We start from the raw sequence: 23,041 nt of genomic DNA, 5'->3' as shown, positions 1-23,041 counted from the left end.
GGAAGGAAGGAAGGAAGGAAGGATTCTGGATAGTTAAAGAAAGAGTTATGGTAGGATCTTGTGGATCTGACAGAACTAGAGTAGAACCTGGCATGCATTGGATCAGGCCTGGCAAAGCCAATCTGGTACAATAAGGCAGAAAAGTATTTGAGAAGTCTGCAGATCTGCATCACTAGTTGTTCCAGAACTCAGCTGTCCTGACTGAGTTAGCAAAATGATGCTGTCTGGTTGTCAAATCTGCATCCCCCACCCTATAAAAGCCACAGGTGTTCTCCAACTGCTAGCTAGCTGTTGAGGAGGAGGGGTAGGGAAACTATATCAGTGAATTTGGCTGGCTGCCTCTCTTTAACACTGTGTTGATAAAGATTTAATTGGCAATTCTTGTCTGTAATGTAAGATAATTGCAGATATTCCCAGGAATTGTTTATAGGGTGGAAGGAAACAGATGCATCTGAGATGTATTGGAGGAGTTTAATTAAAGACTTTATAAAAGTGCAACAGATGGCATCCTTGTTAGCTGAGGGGGCAGGTGGCAGAGGCCTTTGGTGGCATCTCAGAGTCTTGAAGGAGGGTGTTCTCTTCCCTGCTGAGCTCATGTGTTCCTTTCAGAAGTCTCTGTTCAGTTGGCACGTGTGTATTTTGTACTCTCCAGAATTTTTCACAGATGAAAATGGGCAGACTTTTGTGTCATTGCAATCAGCCCATTTTCACATCAAGCAGCCCAGTTCCAACCTTTTCTTTATTCTTATTACAGAAGGATCTTATCTCCATGATGTAATTGCAAAAGCTGCTTCTGGACAGGGTTTTCGTGAATTTGAACATAGCATATCCTCCAGCATTGTGGAGATCAAAACAGGGAAACTTCTGTGCATGGCCCAAGTGCCATATCTGAGCTAATCAGAGCTGAGGAAGGTACCAGATCAAATGTGAAGCCTTTTATAGCCCTTCCTGTCCAATGGGCAACCGATGTGGCCAGAGCCAGGCTAGAGCCCCAGAATTCTTTCAGCTGAGAAGATGATCCAAGCTGCAGATCTTCTAGTTTACTATATGGGGTCACTATGCAGAGGTTCCCCATTCTAGCCCAGGCACTTGCTAATGCTAAGCGTAGAGTCCGCCTGAGTCTGACAGTGCTAAGTCATGACCTGCTAGCCTGTCCTCATCCTTTCTACTTGCTGCTCTCTGATCCTGAGGACTTTTTGGTTGTGACTTGCTCATTGGTTCTGGCCACTGGCCTGTCCCGTGAGCTGCCTCATCTTAGGTTACTTCCCGTGACCCAGCCTCAGACCCTCCACCCAAAGCGTTTGTTGCTGTTATACCAGTTTGACTGGTATAATATTGACTAGTTGTGTGCCCTTGCAATAGAGTCTGGTCCATTAGGGTGATGTGTTCCACAAAGCTCAGTCAACTCTCACCTGCCTGTCTACTTATAACAAGTCAGGGAATAGTTCAGCCTGTCACTGGCTCTGTTGGTCTCCTTGCTTTCCACCCTACCAGTGTTAATGACCTCCAACCACCTATCTGCCCAAATTTTATATTCCATATCAATGGTTCCCAAAATGGGCAGTATTGGCCTCTGGGGGGACACTACTTTGGGGGGTGCCAAGAGGTAAGGGGGAGGCAGAGGAGCCCTGGAGGTGTTGATGACTACCAGACTTTGAAAGCTGGTATCACTGGATAAAGTTTATCAATTTTATTGAACTAATTAAACTAAATAGTTTTGAATAAATATACAATTAATCATTACTGTTTTAAATTTTATTGTGTTCTTATCTTCTTTAGTGTGTGGTGCAAACTCCTATTTGGAATAATGCTTTTTATAGGGTAAGGGGCTCTGGGGATGAATATATGGAACCAAGGGAGCAGTGGTCCACAAAAGTTTAGGAATCACTATTCTATATGCTACTTTAATATACAGGAGTGCAGTCCACCCTTGCCTCTGGCCATCCTACCTAGCTCTCTGCCTCCAGTGCAATTCCAGCAAGCTGGCTGTGCCAGGGGGAGCTCACAGGAAGGACATGATGGATGTGCCACCCTGCCTTAGTCAGATATACACTGCTTCTGAACATGGAGCTTTAATTGTTGCAGTTGTGGAAAATGAGCATTATTCAATATAGCTTTGCTCAGAGTATGCCAATTGAAATTGATCAACATGGTTACATCAGGCCCATTTATTTCAATAGGTTTACTCTGAGTAAAACTGAGTTGACTACTACCCAATAGCCTTTAGGAGGCCTGAATTCTGTGGCTTTGCCTAATTCAGCAGCTGATCACATTGGGAATTTAAAACAATCCACAGGGCTGTCACAATTTGGGGCTGCTTTTGAAACGCCTGCGTTTTGCCAGTGCCTCTGCTGTGCCTTTTTGAATTCTGGGGTCATCCTTACAACGTTGACCTCGGGGGGGGGGCTGTCATCTTTTTCTGCTGCTCGGTGTTCATTTCACTTCAGGCTCTTTTGGAAAGTGATTACCCAGGAGAGATTTGGTTACACGTTTGGCTCCGGCAAAGGAAACATCAGTTGCTGGGGCAGCAAGAGAACTTGGCAGTTTTTTGCACGGGTTTTGGGTTTCTCCCATGCCAGGCAGAGCCAGCTTTCCCTGGATCTGATGGCTGAACTTTGGAGCTGGTTCCTTTGGTTTTCTGCCCTTGCTTTCTTCTCAAGAGGTATGTTTAATTTTTCTTAATGTGTTCATTCCCTCCTTCATCACTGTCACCTAAATTGCTGCATATGCACCATACAATTAAAGCACCCCCCCAAAAAAATCCTGGGAGCTGTATTTACCCATAGTAAAGCTGTAGCTTCCAGAACCCTTAACAAACTACAATTCCCAGGATGGGGAAGAGTTGAAGTGTGCTGTAAATATACCGTGTGCATATGCAGTCTTTGTTTTCGTTTTGTTTCTTTTTTAAAAAAAAAGAAGATTTGAGGGAACATTCTGTCCTTTGTTCCTTAAGCCTGGACAAGACCCCAAGTCAAGAATCTTTTACATGGCTTGTTGGCATTTTTGGTGGTGGTGGTTGTTTTAAAAATAGAGATTTTTAAAAAAATAATAATTCAGAAGATAAACGTAGTGCATACTCATTAATCATAACGTTTAAAAGGGGGAACAATGAATACAGTTTTACATCATAATTCAAGAAGGAAATAATAATCACCCGTCTTTTGGCAAAATTGTTTTCATTCAATGCATTTTCTCTTGTTCAGTATGTTTAAATAGTGAGATGCTTCTGTTATCCCTGCCCCTTCCTTACACAGTATGGATAAGCCCACTATGTCTTAAAAGTGCATCTCCCCCCCCCCAAACAAAAGCCTGGGAACTGTAGTTTGTTAAGGGTGCTTGCAATTATGACTCAGGGATTACACTTCCCAAGATTCTTTGGGTGGGGTGTGCTTTAAATGCCCTTTAAATGTATGGTGTACATGTAGCCTGAATTTCTGTGCATGCTTAGTAAATTTCTGGCAGTGGAACAATCCTGCCCCTTTTTGCTCTGCTCTCTTCTGTTTGCATGTTTGAAAGGGAAAAGTCCATTTCTGAAAGAACAATCTGGCCCATGCTGCCGGCATCAAACATCTCCACCATTTGTCGGGCAGCTTGCCTAATAAGCAAATAATGAATACATGTGCCGAGAGTCAAGTCCTCCAAAAGGCATAGCACCAGGCACAGTTACAAAGGGATCGTGGGCTAGACCTTCGTTAGATTGAAACTAATAGGCTCTCACTGGCTGAGCTTTGGAAATGATGTCAGGACACAGAAAAGAATTATTTTAGTGTCAAGTGTTCACACTAAAATCTTTAGACCTTGGGTTCAGGAGGCCCATTTCCTAATACAAACTGTTGATTCATGAATTCCACCCTTTCAAAAAGGGTGTTTGTTTGTTTTTGTTACAAAGGATCTTGCAGTATGATTATCTTCATTTTGCCCAAAGGGAAAGATCCAGTATACCTGAAGGAGCGTCTCCACCCCTATCGCTCTGCCCGGACACTGAGGTCCAGTGCCGAGGGCCTTCTGGCAGTTCCCCCGCTGCAAGAAGCCAAGTTACAGGGAATCAGGCAGAGGGCCTTCTCAGTAGTGGCACCCACCCTGTGGAACACCCTCCCATCAGATGTCAAAGAGATAAACAACTACCAGACTTTTAGAAGACATCTGAAGGCAGCCCTGTTTAGGGAAGCTTTTAATGTTTAACAGACTATTGTATTTTAATATTTTGTTGGAAGCTGCCCAGAGTGGCTGGGGAAACCTAGCCAGATGGGTGGTGTATAAATAATAAATTATTATTATTATTATTATTATTATTATTATTATTATTATTATTATTATTATTGAAGATGCATTGAAGTCTCTTGGAAGCAGGTGTCAGTTTCCCCCCCGAAGGGAGCCATATTTCTGGATTCTCAGGTTGGTTTCTGCTCTTCTGTTAGGCAGAGCTGGATTTGTGACCAGCTCCAGAATCTTTCCTTGATAGCAAGGTTGTGTCCTGGGATGTGATAAAACTGCCACCGGACATGTGTTGAGTGCCTTTCCGGAAGCCACACTGCAAACCTCCCCATTGCTAGGATTGTTGGTAGATCTCCCAGGCCATGTCTTCCAGAGTAGTAAAACCATTCTTCTGACATTCTGAACTGAGAGGATTGTGGCATCCAGGGCCAGACTAAGACCTGGGAGACAAGTGTTCAAATCCCCACTAAGCCATTGAAACTCACGGGGTGACCTTGGGCTGGTCACTGCCTGACACCCTAAACTACTACACAAGGTTGTTGTGGGGATTAAATGAGGAGAGTGAGAACCATGTACACTACCTTGAGCTCCTTGAAGAAAAAGAGGGGCGATTTATTTATTTATTTATTTATTTATTTATTTATTTATTTATTTCATTTGTATCCTGCCTTTCCTCCATCATGAAACCTGACAGGATACCTGTGAGAGCCAATGGGGTGTAGTTGTTAGAGTGTTGTACTAGGATCTGGGAGACCAGGGTTTGAATGCTCACTCGGTCACATAGCTCACTGGGTCAGTAACTCACTCTAAGCTTAGCCAACCTCACAGGGTTGTTGGAAGGCTAAAATGGGGAGGAGAAGAACGATGTAGCCCAGCTTGAGATCTTTGGAGGAATGGTGGACTATAAAAGCAATAGACAGACAGACAGACAGATGTGGTCCCCAGTTGCTCTCCAATCCAGGTACTGATCCAGACCTGCTTAGCTTTAGCAACGTGGTGGCCTCACATGCCTTCAGACAATTTCTGTTGGGAAGCTAGATCTAGTATCCTGGCTCTGCTGTGCTTGCCATCTGCAGGGACCGTTTTCTTCTTTCTTGCAGGAACTCTCTCTCTTTCCATGAGCGATGAAGATATAATCTGTAAGAGTCGGTGCCTCATTAACTGCTCAAAAGGATACTACCACACCTCTGGCAACTGCCTTGAGTGCCCTGTTGGATTCTTGTAAGGGAGCACCTTAGGCCAGTGATTTTGTGTGTGTGTGTGTGTGTGTGTGTGTGTGCGTGTGTTACACAATGAAACTAGAAATGCATAAAGGGATCCCAAAGAAGCTTCGGTTTGTTTCTGTGCTCAGAAGAGGCTAGTAGGGAGGTGGCACTTTACAGAGGTTTCCAGGCAAAAAGGAAAAGGAAGTAGGGCTCAGCCCCGAGGTCCATACAAAGTACTATTCATTATTGGGGAATCCATAAAGGGAGGGGGGAGGGGACAGAGGAGAAGCAGGATAGTAAGGGACAATATTTCAGCATTGGGTGAAGGATGGATTTAGAATGGGATGAAAGTGTTAGAAAGAAGGACATTGGAAGATTTTGCAGATCATGGGGATGGAGGAGAAATTTGATTTAGTATGCCTTTAAAGCCAAATATATCAAAGCCACACTGTCTGAAACAATATGCGACCCAGAACACAGCTATCCTTTGAAATTCTCACTTACCTAAATTTTCTGCTGCAGTTCTGCAACCAGTGTTTGCCAAAATGCACATGCAAAGTTAAAGCGTGCATAAAAATGTATGGATCGGTGAAAGTAACATACAAAATACATTATATCAGGGGAGATGGCTTGCAAAAAATGTATACTTTAGTTAAAACTACCTACTGAGCCTAAAAAGCTACATTCCTGTGAGTGAACTGGAAGAAAACCTTGACTTTGAGTCCCACTATAGGGTGATAGTATGAGAGTCAGCCTATTAGGTCTAATTGAGGTTCAGCTGAGGCTTAGCCCTTGCTGTGGGAAACTCACAAGGAGCCAAAGGTCAGTTGGACTCAAACTTTTGTTGCTTTGCTTTGCAGCTGCCCAGGAGGTCAGATAGCTCCACGCTTATGCCCCATAGGAACCTATAATCAACTTACAGCTCAGGAAGATATTGCATCCTGCCAGGTAAATGAAACAGGACGGGAAAGAGGAGAGTATGGAGAGAGTCAGTAGCTAAAATGGGGTTTCTGTTCATACTCAGAGGGTGCTCAATTGCTGAATCCTTCTTGTTTCTTCAAACAATAAGGCAGAGAGTCCTACCCACCATGGCCGTAACCAGGCTTTATTTTAGGAGGGCAGAACTGAGTTATCTGTGACACAATTGGTCAGTTAAATATTTAGCAGCTGATTTTTGAAATAAAATTTAAAGGCTGCAATCTCTCTCTCTTTCACTCCCCCCCCCATGTGTGTTGAGGAGCCCACAGTGTACTCAGGAGCAGAGCGGGAGACAGATCTCATGCAGTTTATCATGGGTCGGGGGGCAGGTAGAGCACAAAGTAAAACCTGTCAGCTGGGATAGTGCTCTGCTGAATATTGCAGCTAACATGAGGGGGCAACTATGTGAAGTGGCAGTGCTGAAAGGCCTAGACATTCCTGGAATGAGGCTCTATAGATTGTCAGGGCCATCTTCAAAGCATATAGAGCCAGCTGGAGGCTGTTGTAAACTCAGGGGCTGGTAATGCAGGCTCCTGTCGAGATCCATCCTTGCCTCCCATCTAAATGTACTTGGCATAGAAGATAGCGGTCTCTAAGTTAAAAAATGCAACTTTCATCATCCGGGTATCAAAATCCCCATCATTAGATGTTCTGAATTAAAATAATATGTTCAGTTGTTCTCCCTCTGCCAGGCAAAACATGGGGTGTGTTCCCAGATCCTGTGATTAACACATCTCTGCAGTGCTATTTAAGAGAAATTACTCTTGCATCAGCTGCTCGTAACTGACGTGTGCCCAAAAGAATATTATGGGATTGTTTCTGATGTGTTTGGGTTGTTTCTTAACATCTTGGGCGCTGCAAAATGTGAACAGCAGTTCTTCTGCTTTTGACTTTCTTTCTTTCCCTCTTAAATATTCCTGGTGCCAAGTAAGCTCCCACAAAGCACCCCTGCTTCCATCTTCTGCCAGAATAAAATAAAAAGAGTTCATTGAGTTTATCCTTCTCTCTAATAGAGAGTATATGTCAACAGAGTGCATTCTATAACACCAGCACTACCATTGAAAAATCCCACCTCTACATTATGACATGTCAATCATCATCAAGCCACGGCAAGGCTAACTGGGGTTCCATTTATTCATCTTTATCCTGTTCCCAGGCAGGTGGGGGGAGGGTCAGTCCTTTTGGTTTCCTGGTCAAGAGTTGTTTAGGTTTTATATGTAAGTAACTTGACCTTAAAACTGGCTTGGCGAAAGATCTGGCACATGAAGCAAGAAGAGATCACGAAATGGAAGCAAAAGTGTTGGTATTATAAAGGGCAAATGCTTGTTCATGAGTTGTGTCACAGATACCCAGACATTGCCTGCTAGTGAAATGTTATTCATAAAGATCTTGGTTCCAGTAATGACAAATTGGGAACACAGCATTTCTGTGACTCCTTTGGGGACACCATTCCATTTAAAAGCACACCTCTTAATGGTTCATAACTTCCTTGGCAGGCCTGCCCAGATGGTTACATCAGCTTGGGCACCCGAGCTGGGTGCCAGGTATGTCCAGATGGCTACCGGTGTGATTCACAGATGGGTCTACAGCGAAAGTGCATCCCTGGTCAGTATTCACCTGCTGGAGAGATGGAGTGTCAGGAATGCCCCAAAGGATATGTCTGCCCCGATGGACAGGAGATACAGGTATAGAGTATCACACCTAATGCTAGCTGATCTCCTAATTGGTGTTCATCTTTTAGATGAGAAGAATAGGATGTGTCCTTTTTCTGTTGATATAGTATAAGCACTTTTAGTTAATAATACTTTCTAATATTTTGATGTATTTTAACTTGATATTGTATTTTTTTCTGTCTTTTTAATTGTATGGTAGTGACAAATAAGTAATTATGCATGCATACATACATAGTTTTTTTTAATGTCCCTCTTAACTCTATTTTTGGTTGCAAATTTATTTTGTTTGTGTATTAAAGATCAATTGGGCTTTGGTTGTATGGATAATTTTGTGTTGGGGAAAGGCACCCTCATCAAATTGTTCTCTGTTTTCTCTCTTCAGCATTGCCCAGGTGGCCACGAGCCCAGTCCCAGCCATACCTTTTGCAGAGCCTGTTTCCCTGGCTTTTTCTCTATGGAAGGAAGTCCAGAGTGCCAGCCTTGTCCAACAGGTAGGCTGTTCTTCTGAGCCACCTTGGATGCAAAACACAGACAGGCCCTGGATCAATAGTAACTCTCTGCTTTTGCTTCCAAACCCTTGAAATAGTTCTTATTAAAGCAGTGGCTCAGTAACAGTCTGGGGGCAGTAGAGTCGTGAAGATATTTCAGCAGCAATTAGGTTTCATTTGCTCCATGTTGATCCCAGGAGAGCAAGACAATACTGTGTGACAAAGAGGTAATCTTCCCTTTCTTCTTCATAGTAAAAAGTGCAGTGATATGAGATAAAAGCCTTGTCCTTATATCATTGACTGGATAGGAGGCCACACACACAATATTTAGGCAGGTTTCTGCTTTGGTCTATGGGTTAACACAATAAATGCTATTCAATATTTAGAGAGGCTGAATCAGCCAGAAATGCTAAAGTCCCTGGTTGTTTTTCTATGAATGGTGACTCTCATATTCTGCCAAAGACTCAGAGAAAGTGATTTCTGGCAGCCCAGAGAGACGTGAGGTTTAGGGAAAAAATGAGGACTTGAGCATATTAAAAAGTGTGTGTGAATACACCCTGGTTTTACATGCCATAATCATTAATAACTTTGTGTGCTCTGATCTGGGGCTCCAGATTTTGGCACAATTAATGCAGTTTGCAATTAAAAAGAAATGAAGCTTCATTTTCCCAGTCAGCTCCTGATGTCCATCTTAGGAGTTCCCCAGTAACATAGCTTTGAGTTTCTTAACAGTGCAAGGAAAAAGTGTTTGGGGAGAAAGGTCTTTGTGTCTGTTTCACATCTCTCCGTGTGTCTTCAGCAGATGCTGAAGTGGAATTCTGTGTGACTTCAACTTATTGATTTGTAATAACCTCAGCTTGGGAGAATCTGTGGGTCAGGCCAGCCCACCTGAATGGGGGAGGGCTTGCCTGAATGACTTTCAGGTCCTTTACAGCCCTACATTTCTATGACTTGAAGCAACTTGGCAGGCTCAACTTTTTAAGTCTTCAGGAAAGCTGAAAGTAAAGCCTGGGAGATTAGATGTGCTCCACCAGTAAATAAGTGAATTCTCAATTGTCCTCCATAAGCCATTTAAAGAGCTCCTTGCTCTTAACTACTGCACACCTCCCCCTGCTTGATATTCCAGAGACGTCTTGATAATCCCGTCCTCAGGATATCGCTAGCCTGTCATTGTGGGAATGATCGGGGTGTTGCAAATTCATCACTGTGACATTAGCGCTGAACCAAATATGACAGGAGGATGGGCAGAGGGGAGCTCAGACCTTTGTTTTAAAAAGCAACAATTGCCTTTGAGAATTATGAAAGCGTAGAATGTTATTAGAGATGATTAATTGGCTGAAATGGCTCAGAAAATTACAGAGAAAGACAAGCAACCAGAATTAGAGGTTGCTTCCCACTGCACACTGTCTCTCAGCATAAAATCGGGCTGGAAGGGAATCAAATATCTGAAATAATTCATGCTGGAAATTTATTTCCCTCTGGAGATGGGAGAAGAGTTATCTGTGAAAATCGCCAAAGCACTTTTTATGGGGAGAAGATGGGAAGCAAATGCATTTGGCTTACCCTTGTGAGTTTTTATTTTTAGATAGGTGATAGATAGACGATAGATAGATGATGATGATAGATAGATAGATAGATAGATAGATAGATAGATAGATAGATGATAGATAGATAGATGATAGATGATACACACACTATGAAATTCATATTACATTAAGACTGCATTCTTCTCCACTGCACCCATAGGCAAGGCTTTCTCTGCCAAATTATATGAAAGCACTTGCAAACAGGCTGGTAGTGTGATCTGAACAAGTACCCAAAATCAAAGGAGTTTTCTTTTTTTACAAATTGTATGAACTAGAACCCATAAATGCACAGCAGAGATAACTGCAAGGCTTCAGTGCTGCCTGCTTGCCAGGCATATTAGGAATGGTTGATGGCATGTAAAAATACTCAGTGGCACTTCAGGCATCACCAGTGGCTTTTTATTTTTTTACTCTTGTCAAGGTGAGTTGACAAAACACTTTCTAGCTTCTGCCGGTTTCGCTTTTTATACTATTCTAAATTATCTGTCTCTAGTATGAAATAATAAATGTGAAGCTATAAAAGCATCAGTCTTGGGAATTCTGGGTGGGCAAGGAAGAAAAGGCTCAGTGAAGACCAGGGTCACACGCCCAGTAATATCAGGACTTGTCTCCCACACAGGAATAGGGTGGTAGGAGAAGGCTGTAAGGTTGGTACCTGCATTCCAGGGAGGTAATGGAAAAGTGGAAATCAAGACAAGGAAAAACACAGGGTGTTGATGGTGAGGATTCTCCAGCCCATGGACCTAGTAAAGCCCACTAGGCCTCCCTATCTGACTCATGAGACCATTTTACCCAAGCCATGACCACATCTGACATCATTTATGACACTGAGTGTGGAGCAGGTAAAGGTCTGCCTGGGCCACAAATATATTTTCAGGCACCACCAATCAGCTGATGGGACCCCTGGCATGGTGATTTGCAAGCACCAAGAAACAGCTGATCATTGGGACTTTGCTAGCACTGTACTTTGCAAGCCCTGATGATCAGCTGACCATTGAGGCTTCTGTGCACAATGCTCTGCTAACAATCAGCTGATTTACACTGATATAAAAACATTCTGTTTTAAATGCGTAGTTTAAAACTTAACTTTCTTTCAAAAGTACACCTTTGGACATATTACCTTGTGCATTTTTTTGAGCCAAGAATTGTGTTGGGCAGATAGCTATGTTCTAATCCTCATGCTAAGTCCAGGAGGGGCTGATCAGGTCGGTTTGCTTTGAAATTTGTGAAGATCAAATTTCTTAAGCATCCCTGGTCACAATACATCAGGGTAGCTTTCAGCACTGGACAGCTCCTTGATGAAAGCAGCTAAAGCTTTGCAGAGCTGTTTGCTTCGTGGCCTTCCAGGCCCAAAGTTCCATCTCCTGGGGAGTTTCAGGCTCTCCCCTTCTTCATGACTTGTTGCTCCATTGGAAGCCAAAGTATTTAATGAGCACATCCAGGTACCTCCCACTGTGCCACTGTAGTCAGTAACTTGATTCTGATCTCCGTAATGAGGATCCTCCTAATTAAATAATGAAGTGTTCCTGTATTCTGGCTGCCTTGATGTCGACTGATAAAAGGCAAAATGGAATGATTGATGTTTCATGAAAAGCCTTAGTGGTTCACTTCCAGCAGTGGTCTGTAATTCACTGTTATGGAAATCAGATAACATTGGGTCTTGGGTTTCCAGGCTTTCGGCTTCTGGTATTAGTGTCCAATGAATAGAGAGCAGCCTGCTCCCGGGAGCATTCATTGTGCAAAATATGGAGCTAGGAGAACGTGTGCTGGCACCAAGGCAATCTCTAGAGGTTGGTACAGAATATTGTCATTTCAGAGCGGTTCTGGCAGAGCAAGACACAGTCTTTGTCTACAAAAATTGGCCATTTTTGACATAATGAAACATTTGCAAACCAGTCTTTTCTTAATATTAGCAACAAAGCCTAGAAAAGGCTTCTAAAACTCACACAGATATATATGAGCAGAGTGAGACTTTGTGCTGATCATCACCTGCCTTGCCCCACCATCCAGCCATGGGCCCTTCAGAACAGAGCTACTGCCATGGGAATTATGTGTAGTGTCTTTTGATGAACTCAGTGGAAGATTATGAGTCATGGGCGTGGGGAGAGAGTATGTGTGAATTCAACAGTGTTTTATTTTGGGTTGCTAATTTGTTAATATTGTTTTGTAGATTATGAGTGCTGTAATGCTTTTTGAATCTTATATGACTTTTGTTGTGGGTTTGCTGTTTAGCTTATTTTTTTAGTTGTTCTGTTAATAGTGGTTTATAGAATGTGGTTGTTTTACTCATAATTTGTTAATTCTATACTATTTATGTTGTATTTATGATGCTCTATTATGCTACTGTTATTTTTTGCATATGAGCCTTGTGAGTCAAAAGTGGCACAGAAATATAATAAATGAAATGTGTGTGTGTGTGTGTGTGTGTGTGTGTGCAATGGGTTTTGGCTGGAGTTCAACATTTTGAAGAAGGGGCTGTAATTTGTCCTGTGGTCCAGCTCTAGAGTAAGATAAAGTTGTGAACTGGGCAAGGCTTTGCAAATACCCACATAAGAGGAAGAATTGCATAGGAGATGACAATGCCCTTGTCCAAAGTAGGGCTGTAGGAAGCTGCCTTATACTGTGCTAAACCTTTAGTAACCTAGGTTGCTGCGCTGACTGATGGGAGCTTTCCCAACTTCTCAGTAACAGTGGTGGTGGGGTCTTTCCCAATCCTGCACCCCAAGGTGCTTTAGCTAGAGGTGCTTGAGGTTAAACTTGTGGGAGGGGGGACACCACACCCAGACACACTTAGGGAAAATGCTGAGATTTCTTTGGGATATCTGGGCATCCTGTTTAGGAAGGGAAGGGCAGTATAACCCTGAGGAGGCCAGCAGGAGGCTAACTGAAACTTCTGAGTCATCAGAATGTGAGGTTCAAAGGAGGAGAAGTCAGGACATTCAGGAAGTATGTAAGCATCTAAGAATAGTGTTGCTACTTTTGAAGAGGCAGTAGAAGGAGGAGCCAATGAGGAAGAGCATGTGGAAATGATGGACCTGCCCCCCTGCCCCCATTTCTAGGACTGATCTCTCTAGTCAGGTCTAGAGCTTGGTGCAGTGTCCCCAAACAGAAGGGAAGAGCAAGATGCATGCATTTCATGATGCCCTCATGGCTTTAATACAACCAGTGGAACCAATCAATGGCAAGACACCAAGGCCTTGGTCCTTCTCTCGATTATCCTAACGTGGAGCTTCCATATCCCATCTGGGATTTCTGCTCTTTTAAGAACCCCATGGAAGGCAAAATTTCTACAGGGGCAGTTTCCCCCATCACAGTGAAGAAGGAAATGGATCTGCACCTTGCTCTACACAGGGAGCCTTTAAGAAGGAGGGGAGGCGCCATGGTTCAGTCACAGAATGTGGGATTGCATAGAGCATGCATTTCCCTTGACCTTCACCATAGGCAGCTTTGTTCCCGTTGGTGGCCTCAACAGGCACTAGTGCTGCAGTGCTGCAGCAGAGAAAATGGGATACTGAGAGAAGCAGAAATTAACAGCTGTTCCATCCCTACTTTGAAAACAACATCTCCCTGGATGTTAATTCCAAATTAATTCTGATTTCACTTCGAACGTTGCAAAGCAACATGATTTTCAACTACTTTGCTGAGGGAAGGTGGAGGTATCGATGCTTTGCAAGAGTGACTGCCGTCATGACCTGATATCTCCTCACTCCATCACCTCCTGCTTTAAGCAATATCATTAGGGAGAAGAGCAGGGAGAGGACTTGACCTCTGATATCACTTGGTTTCCTACTGCTCTGCAGACTGTGGGTGTGCATTTTATTGGTGTTCAGGGGAGTGTGGTACCATTCTTTGTCTTAAATAAATCTGGCATTCTATGCTCATTAGCTCTAGAAAGAGAGAGAGAGAGAGAGAGAGAGAGAGAGAGAGAGAGAGAACTTTCAAATGTTGTCAGAGAACTAAGTGCATTTAGCCAGCCAACCATTCTCCACAGGTTCTGAGCCATTCCTATCAACATAGACCCCATCTTGTCCCTTCTCTGATTTCACCAGCTTCAGTGAAATCATGCAGGTGCTACAAGAATGCATCCCTTGTCCGCCACATCACAACCTGTCACTTTGCTTTTTCCTTCAGGATATTCCTGTCCTCATGCCGGCACCATTCAGCCCCTCCCCTGTCCCCCTGGCTCTTGGGACCCAACTCCCAGGCAGACTGAGAGTCCAAAGTGTAATGGAAGTGCCTGCTCTATAGATGGCCTGGGTGAGGTGCATCAGGCCCAGGAATCCACTCGCTCTGCTGGAGCCCTTCAGTGCCAGCTCTGCCCTTCAGGTGACTCTTCCCCCCCTTTTTTTGCATTATACTGATTTGTTTATCCGCACAGTACTTGGGGGAGCAAGTGAACAGGCTTCATTTGATGCCATGTGGACAGTGGAATTCAGAAACTAGAAGTGAGTCGAGTTTTGTGGTTCAAAAGAAGGCCTGCTTTGTCACTACACCTGGATTACGGAACTCCCTGTTTCAAGAATGGACCTGTTCTGTTGGCTTTTCACTGCCTTCTGAAGACATGCTTATGACAACAGGCCTTAAATCTATTTGGCAAATTTGCTTTGGATTTTCGTCTGCTGCTCCGCTTGCTTTTAGCAATTTGCTTTGGCTTCTTAATTGCTATTTTTGTTATCAACATTTTGCAATCAAAAAGCAGAGTTGTGACTAGCGATATCCTCATTATGGTAAATATTGTCATAAATACAACCAAGTACTTATCTGTAAGCCACCCTGAGGCCTGTCAGAGGAAAAGGCGGGACATAAATAAATATATTATAATAATAATAGTAATTAATACAGCTTTTTAAAAAGTTGGCTGTAATGTGTCTTTTAAAAATTGTGTAGATATTGGGGGTTTGGATTTTATATTGTTAGCTTCTGGGTGCATCACACCAAAACATAGTTCTTAACTGGCTTATGCAAGCATGTACCCCTTTAGATAGCAGGTGGGAAGATTGTTTGAATGAGTGATTTCCAAAGGGTAGACAGATATTTCCCTATGGCAGAACATCTGCATGTGTGATGCCCCGCTTGCAGATTGAAGTGGTAAAGTCCAAGTATGAGGTTTCCTGATTGTGACTAGACTCTTTGTGAGGTCTACTGGGGAGATGACTCTCACCTGGAGTCATTATCAGGGGGCCTGCTATTAGAGGGGCCTGTAGGCTGGGTCCCAAGAGGTTGCCTCTGAATTTAAGCTACTGGGGAACCCAAGTGAGGATAGCGCTGTTGCACCCGGATCCTTCCTGCAGGCTTCCCAGAAGAGGCACCTCATCAGCCACTGTAAGAACAGGGTGCTGGACTAGATTTGGCCATTGGGCTTGATCTAGCAGCCAAGTTCTACTTATATTCTTCTCTCATCTTGCAGGCCACTTCTGTGCTGATGATCTCATGACAGCTCCATGCCCCGCAGGAAGCTTTGAGCCCAAGGAACGTTTCCCGAGACCCAGCGATGGCTCTTCTTCATACTTTTCAGGTTCGTGCCTTATATTATCTCTGTTTTCCACAATGGGGAAAGCTGTTTCAGCTCTAAATCACACCACTAATTAGGCTCTTCTACAGTGTCTGACAGTTATAGTGCTTATTTACTACCCTCTGGCATAAAGCAAGGCATGTTAGACACCAAGGAAATTTCCTAGAAATTTGTACACCAAGACTTCTGAGAATTATTGGTTTCCTTTCTTTGTTTTTGTTCTTTTTAAAAAAACAAGGTGTTACCTTGGGTAGTAACTTCCTTGGAAGTCACTGAAGGTGCATGAAAGGTGCTAGATAGCCCCAAGGCACTGAAATCTCATTGAGAAGCCACTGGAACTTCGAGTAAGCCAGAACTATAGAAGACAATTTGCACCCATGATTCAAGGAGGAAAAATTGCTATTTCAGAACTTCATTACTTGCTTGATAGGAGGAACATCAACATCTAAGAGCAGAAGGGATAGACCGTTCTTCTACAGCAGGGGTGCTAGCCTCCTTATTTATTTATTGGTAAGATTTCTTTCTTGTCCTTCAGCATAAAGCCCCAGGGCAGGTTGTTACAATAGAATATGCAATAGAATGAAAACCTATAAAGCTATTGCAATTATAAAACAAGGAAAACCACTCTAAATGGAACAGAACTGTATAAATTCAGCAAAGGAGGTGGGTCCCCTCCAAAACAAAATGCTTTAACTGTTGAAGGCCAAGGTAAAGAGGTGGATCTTCAGCAGACTGCAGAAGCTGTGCAACGAAGATGACACGAACACCTCTATGGGGTAGGGGCTCCAAAATTTAGGGGGTGCCAGAGAGAAAGCACTCTCCTGGGCCACCATTCCCTGCTCTTCTAAGGGTGGTGGGACCACCATGAGAGCCCCATCTACAGATCTGAGTACCCAAGCAAGGTTGGTGGGGATAAAGTTGTGGGTTTTTTAAAATATTTGAGACCCAAGTCATTTGTGCTGTCTGGGGCTGATGGGAGTTGTAGGTTAGAAACATTGGGAAGGCTACAGTTTAGCCACCCTTATTGTACAGAACCTTGACTCTTAAGAAGTCCTAAAAGTCATTAGCTGCTGTAATGTAGCTAATGTAACCCAAAGCAGTGAATTACTTTTAGGATGTAACCCAAAGCAGCCTTTGCACACTGTCACACTGGTGTGACTTCCATTTGGAATGGTTCTGCTTCTTCTTAACATACCTAATGAGTTTCTGTCCCCAGATTTTCCAACTGAAATAGTCGTTCCCTGGCTCAGTTGGTGTAATGCATACTTCAACAGCGCAAGGTCACTGTGAACATTCTCCATCATCTGAACAGACAGGCATAAGCAATTGGTGCACTGAAGTGTAGGCAAGGAGATGAAGTGTGAGTCTTGAGAGGGACCAGAAGGATTTCTGGGTCAGATTCATTGAAGCCTCCATCTGCAGGCACAGTCTATTGTTGCAAGCTAGTATCAGAGCTCAGGAGTCTATCCGATGGGGGCTTAGAATACAGATGCCGGAGAAGCTGGCAGAGTGGAAGATAAACAGGTAAGCAGGGAGGTAGACTTACCACTTTCTATCCCATTTGCCTCCAAACATTTTCATGCCTCTTCGTATTGTGATGGCAGCATATTCCCATGGGAACCCTGTTGCAGAGAGATTAGGTAGCTGATGGAATCCATTCCATTAAAACACAGGTTTATTTTACTTACACTTGATGTCCATTAGGACAGGAGATTGATAGCTTGGCCAATGGCCTTTGTCATAGCATTTGCCTTAATGGATAACACCTATAAGTGAAATAAACCTATTTTAAATGAAACTGACTACATGAACAGCCTCCTCTGAAGCAGAGGGCATCTTTATGAATATGTATCCCACGTGCTTTGTGTGTGCTGGTCATGTTGGATTTCAACTCAGGGAGCACAACAGTGTAAGTTAATTGGCAACTGCAAGTATAAATGGTCATTATCATTATCTGGTAACTAAAGGAGCGCAGGATGTAGAAAATTATGCATCTCAGTATATACAGAGCTGAGCAGAATGCCTACATAGAAGGAAACTAATTTGATAATTTTCTAATATATGTTGGCAAGGTAACAAGTGTCCTTAAGTTTCACAAAAGTCAGGAATATTTATAATCAAGCCTTCCTTGGGCAGATTCCCCACAGCTGATTCCAGGAGTTGTTTTTAATAACTCCATGGTTTTAGATGTGGTTCTCTGTCATCTCTGCCTGGAGATGCTGGGGACTGAACCTAGGACTTTCTGCACCAGGTGCCAGTGGTAGAAGGAGCAGGATTTTTTGTGTATGGAAGGAAAACAAGAAAGGGAGAATGGGTGCAAAAGGAGGGTGCCCAAGCTGCAGCATGGTGGTACTCCATTCATTTTGCCTATGTAAGGTCACAGGGTAAATCCCTGAGGCCAATGACCTCTACTCAAGAACTTGGACAGCCACTACCTGCTGAAGTCAGGCAGTATTAGGCTGATCCCTGATCTTGATTCCTGTAACAGCTAAGTGTAGAAGATCGTGATCCAGGACGGGTCCTTTTGTAGATTCCACAACATCAACATAGACGTGTCTTCCATCCATTTTTATTTCACTGTCATTGAAAACATAAAACCACCAGACTCATCAGATTGGCTGCTGTATTTTCTTTCGTTTTGAAACCAACCTGCAGATATCCCCCCCCCCAATTTATTTTCCTTCTCTCTATTTTTAAGTTATTATTTTTTTCACTTACCGTCTGGATTATCAGTTATTATCCTTTCAGTGGAGTTTTCAGACGTCATGCTATAATGAGCGGGGAAGCTTGTTCAATGCGAACGAGTTTTGCAAATTAACGAGTAATTGGGCAAACTCAATTAAAAAAAATAATCCGATGGTGGTGCATCACAAACTGCACACACTTCATTTATTTTGTTAATTGTCATTTGTCTTTGATTATATATTCTTTCCCATACCATGCTAGTGAGTGGAATGAGATATGGTTCTTTTTCCAGTGAAAATAATGGTACAGTGGTACCTCGGGTTATGTTACCTTCAGGTAACGTAATTTTGAGTTACGAACATGGCAAACCCTGAAGTGTATACTTCTGGGTTTCACTGCATGTGCGGGCACAGAAGTGCTCTATTGCACTATGTGTGCGCGCAGAAGTAGCACCTCCAGATATGGACTTTTGGGATAAGTACGGACCCCCAGGATGAATTAAGTTCATATCTGGAGGGTCCACTGTATCTAGCTGACAGGAGGGGGCTTCATATGCCTTCTCTTGGACAAGAAAAGCCTGCTGGATGAGGCCAAAGGGAGTCCAATCTAGTCCATGTCCTGTTCTCACAGTCACCACCCAGAAACCTGTGGAAAACCCACAAGCAGGATTCAGACACAGGAGCACTCTTCCCTCCTGTGGCTTCCAGCAACTGGTATTCAGAAGCATCACTTCATCTGACCGTGGAGGCAGATCACAGCCTTCATGGCTAACAGCCCTCTCCTCAATGAATTGTCTAATCTTAAAGCTACTTAAGTTGGTGGCTGTCACTGCCTCGTATGGGAGTGAGTTCCATCGTTAAACTATGTGCTGTGTGCAGGGCTTTCTTTTCTCTCTCCAGAATCTCCCAACATTCAGCTTCATTGGATGTCCAGGAATTCTAGTGTTTAAACTATCCATTTTGGAGCTGAATGATATGGATAAGAATGATGTTATTGGGGCAGATGTTGGCAGAGCACTCCCAGGCCATTTCCTAAACTGTTATCTCAGTTGACGAGACTCCCAGGTTTCTCTGGCAGGATTTGAAACAAGTGTTTCTTGGCACATCTTGCATGAATCCACCTAGGGGAGCCATCCCCAAACTGCTGCCCTCCAACTGAGAGCAGTGACTACATTATTACACGAGCACTGTTCCACAGCATTTAATATTTTCATTTACATACATTCATTCGAAATAAGATGGGTTTATGAAGCAATTCTATATCCTCCCACCACGCTGACGAAGACTTCTACAAAACAGTAGTCAATATCCGGAATCACTGTTCAGTGTTGGACATTATATTTGCTGAATACAAAAAGCTTCACAGCTTGTCTTTCATCTCACAAAGTCTGGTACCTCGCTTCATTTAAAGATTTTGATACTAAAAATTTCATTTTGTACTTATTATGGTTTGAAGGAATTCTATAAAGATTGTCTATTGTGTATGTACATGGTCATCGTGTTGCCTAGATATTGCTGACGCCCTCCAGATACAACAGGAATAGGGAACAGACTTGAGGGGCAGGGTTTAAATGCATATCTCCAGGATTCCCTGTCTGGCCCTCAGAACACTTCCCAGGCCAAACACCCCTCACCAGTCCTGCTTCACACCTCGGATGTGTTTGCATGGCTGGGATTTCCTTGAAATCCAGCTCCCATCAGCATAAGCCACCATGGCCACCCGCCAAGCATGATGGATAGTCCATCAACATCTGGAAACCCATTCGCAGGCACTTGGAGGCTTCCCCCACAGGATCTTGGCAGCTGTAGTTTGAGGAGGATGCCGAGAGGGGTTTCCACTTCCTCTTCCAGAACTACAGTGGCTGAAATGTAGATAACATACATACACAATTTTATTTGTTTGCCGCCTTTCCACAGTTCAAACCATGTGCAAGGTGAAAAGAATACATAACTACAACATAACAAAAGTAGTCATCAACAATAGTCTGTTTAGCAGCCTCAGCTTTTGTAGTTGGAGTCAGTGAGAGCCACACCCTCCCAGGCCAGGTTGGGAAAGGCCTGTAAATAAGTCCTCAATAGTTGATTCATAGCCTATTCCATGCCAGACTTTTATTTTCTGAAGAGACATGGATCAGTGCTAGATCATCTGTGTTGCCTGCAGAATGTCCCAGGTTCAATCCCTTGGCTAGGGCTGGGTATGTTCCTCTTCTGAAACCCTGGAGAGCTTCTGCCAGACAGTGTTGACAATACTGAACTAACTGGACCGACAGCCTGCCTTAGTATAAGGCAGCTTCCAATGTTCTACTGTCAGAAGTGCTGCCAGTCTTTACAATGGAAAGTTGCTTGTGTGGGTGCGTTGTTTTACACTTATGGGAGGGGGCGGCAATTCCTCTTGCCCAATGACAATGCATTCACTGAATGTGTGGCTAGGAGGGGGGGTAGTTCCAGCCAGACTTCATTTATTTTTCTCTCCCCCTCATCTTGCCAACCTCCCAGTCTGCACCCGTCATGCACCGGCTCCATTGTTTAAGTCACACAGTTCCAAGTACCCCACCACCCATTCAGCATGTTTGTCATTCATGCAGGTATTCGAGTGTTTGCGCCAAGTCTATCGCTAGTCTGTGAAACCCATTCATTGCTCTCCATTCTGAATACGAATGTGGGCTTGGCTTTTTGCACAAACCTGGCTCTCTGAAGTCCCAGCCCCGGGTGTCCTTGCTTTTAACTACATTAACAAAGAGACAACAGCCAGCTGATACCCACAAGTGTTCACAGGCTGGTATATTTACTTTGAGTTTAATATTTCTCATTCTCATATGATCGGCTTTGAGCAAAATTCCCGACTGCTTTTTATCACTTTCATATGAGGGGGGTGAAAACCACAGAAGGATATTTAAAGCTCAGCTAGTCCAATCGTGCCACCTGCTGGTGGGAATGGGGTGGGTTCCCTAATTCTTGATTCTGCATCACTGTTCAAGAGCACAAGGAAGCATAGCTAAAATGGATAAGTCCTATTTGCCTGCTTGCTGGAGGTGATGTGCAGCTCATGGTTCCTTCGCGCATATGTGGTGGGACTGTGCCAAAGTTGCTAGTTCTGAGATGATATATTTATAGAAATAATAATAACAACAAAACTGGGAAAATCTGTTTAAAAAACAGCAACTTCCTGAAATAGCACTCTTGGGTATATTCAATGGAGAAAGCCAGCACTTACTATATAAAACATTTACTTGGTTACTTATTAATGGCTGTGAGGATATTGATAGCTAGCAAGTGGAGAGAAGCAAAGCATTTAAATGTACAAAAACGGTATTGTGTAATTTGGGGTGTAGAGTTTTCTGTGAAATTGATGCAAAACTTTGTGTAGCTAGAAGGCAAAAAAACTGAGAGGCTTTCATGGCCAACCAGTGGTCATTTATCCAGCACAGGAACAAAGACAGGACAAAGCATACCTGCTGCATTCAGTAATATATGGTTGTGTTAGCATTTTCCTTCATATTAATATTAGCAGGTATGAGTCTGTCTCCACTTCAGGGCTTGTATGAACTTTGCTTTTATTGTTTATATCTGAGTTATGCCTTCAGGTTGGAGAAACTGGGGGATGTTCAGTTTGTAATTTTCCCCTAATAAATTATTATTATTATTATTATTATTATTATTATTATTATTATTATTATTATACAGGAGTTTCTAACTAGCACCAAATGCCCAGTCTTTGCTGAATGACAATTCCCATCATCCCTGATTATTAGGTGAACATCATAATACTGACTCTGGATAATCCAAGTTCTGTGCCAAGGAAAGCTGAATCTATACAAATTGTGCAAAGCAAACAAAATTAGCTTGCATAACTGTATCTGGCTTCTTGTTGTTTTGGGGAGGAGCAAACAATGGCATTGAAGCTAGAGAGAGAGAGAGAGAGAGAGAGAGAGAGAGAGAGAGAGAGAGAGAGAGAGAGAGAGAGAAGCCCTGCCCAGAGCTCTGGACAGCATGCACTTTTGAGATTTCAGCAGGTATTCCCTACCGCAAACCTTAATGGCTATTTTCTTTGCAGGACAAAAACTAAAAACTTTTTAATTTGAAAGGGAAACCAGAAGTTCTGGACTTGCTGCCTTCTGCTCTTACGGCATCCTGATGCAGAACCACAGAATGCACTGAGCATTGCCCACAGGATGTACCACAAAGGAACCTCAGTGTGTGTGTGTGTGTACTTAGATGTCTCGATTGTGTGGTTGTTTCACCAGATACCCAAGATCACAGCTTTATACCTCACATTAGTTAAGCCTGATCAGCTAACATGCACGCATATAGTTCTGCCTTTAGAGTAACTACCTTGAATTGATCCATGAAGGGGTGTGTAGAATCCATCCCTTCACTCCCCTGATTGTACACATGAACAATTACTTGAATTACAGAGAGAGGAGAGAGGACTTAGGGACATTTCACAGCATCCATAAGCCACAACCTTTTGATTCAGGCACTGTGTATGCCCATCCAGTAGTTAAAGACCACCGAGCAGTCAGTTATCTTCTACGCTGTCTTGAAAATGCACCCTACTGCTTTGCAAGCTTGAAGACGTTTAACAAAGTGAAAGCCATTTTACTGCAGGGCTCGGAATTGCTGGCAGGATTCACAGCATCCTCCCAAAAACTGGGTCTCCTTGGGAGACAGCAGAACAGTAGGTGCTGTCTTCATTGCAG

The 23,041-nt window shown here is 43.3% G+C and overlaps 1 protein-coding gene across 1 annotated transcript in view; it reads left to right on the top strand.

Moving 5' to 3' along the window:
- The window catches only part of LOC309357540 (uncharacterized protein), a 144,132-nt gene continuing 121,091 nt past the window's right edge, over positions 1–23,041 (top strand). Inside the window, exons 1-7 of the mRNA XM_081889719.1 lie at positions 1–2,662; positions 5,316–5,436; positions 6,281–6,368; positions 7,895–8,083; positions 8,454–8,562; positions 14,277–14,471; positions 15,553–15,660. Of these exons, the coding sequence (XP_081745845.1) occupies positions 2,605–2,662; positions 5,316–5,436; positions 6,281–6,368; positions 7,895–8,083; positions 8,454–8,562; positions 14,277–14,471; positions 15,553–15,660 (868 nt within the window). The 5' untranslated portion in view covers positions 1–2,604. The remainder of the gene's footprint in view (positions 2,663–5,315; positions 5,437–6,280; positions 6,369–7,894; positions 8,084–8,453; positions 8,563–14,276; positions 14,472–15,552; positions 15,661–23,041) is intronic.

This window comes from Podarcis melisellensis (assembly GCF_964234715.1).
Source record: "Podarcis melisellensis genome assembly, chromosome: 15".
NCBI classification, from domain to species: Eukaryota; Metazoa; Chordata; class Lepidosauria; order Squamata; family Lacertidae; genus Podarcis; species Podarcis melisellensis.
The sequence above is the reverse complement of the archived record's forward strand: the minus strand, read 5'-3'. Positions and strand labels throughout refer to the sequence as shown.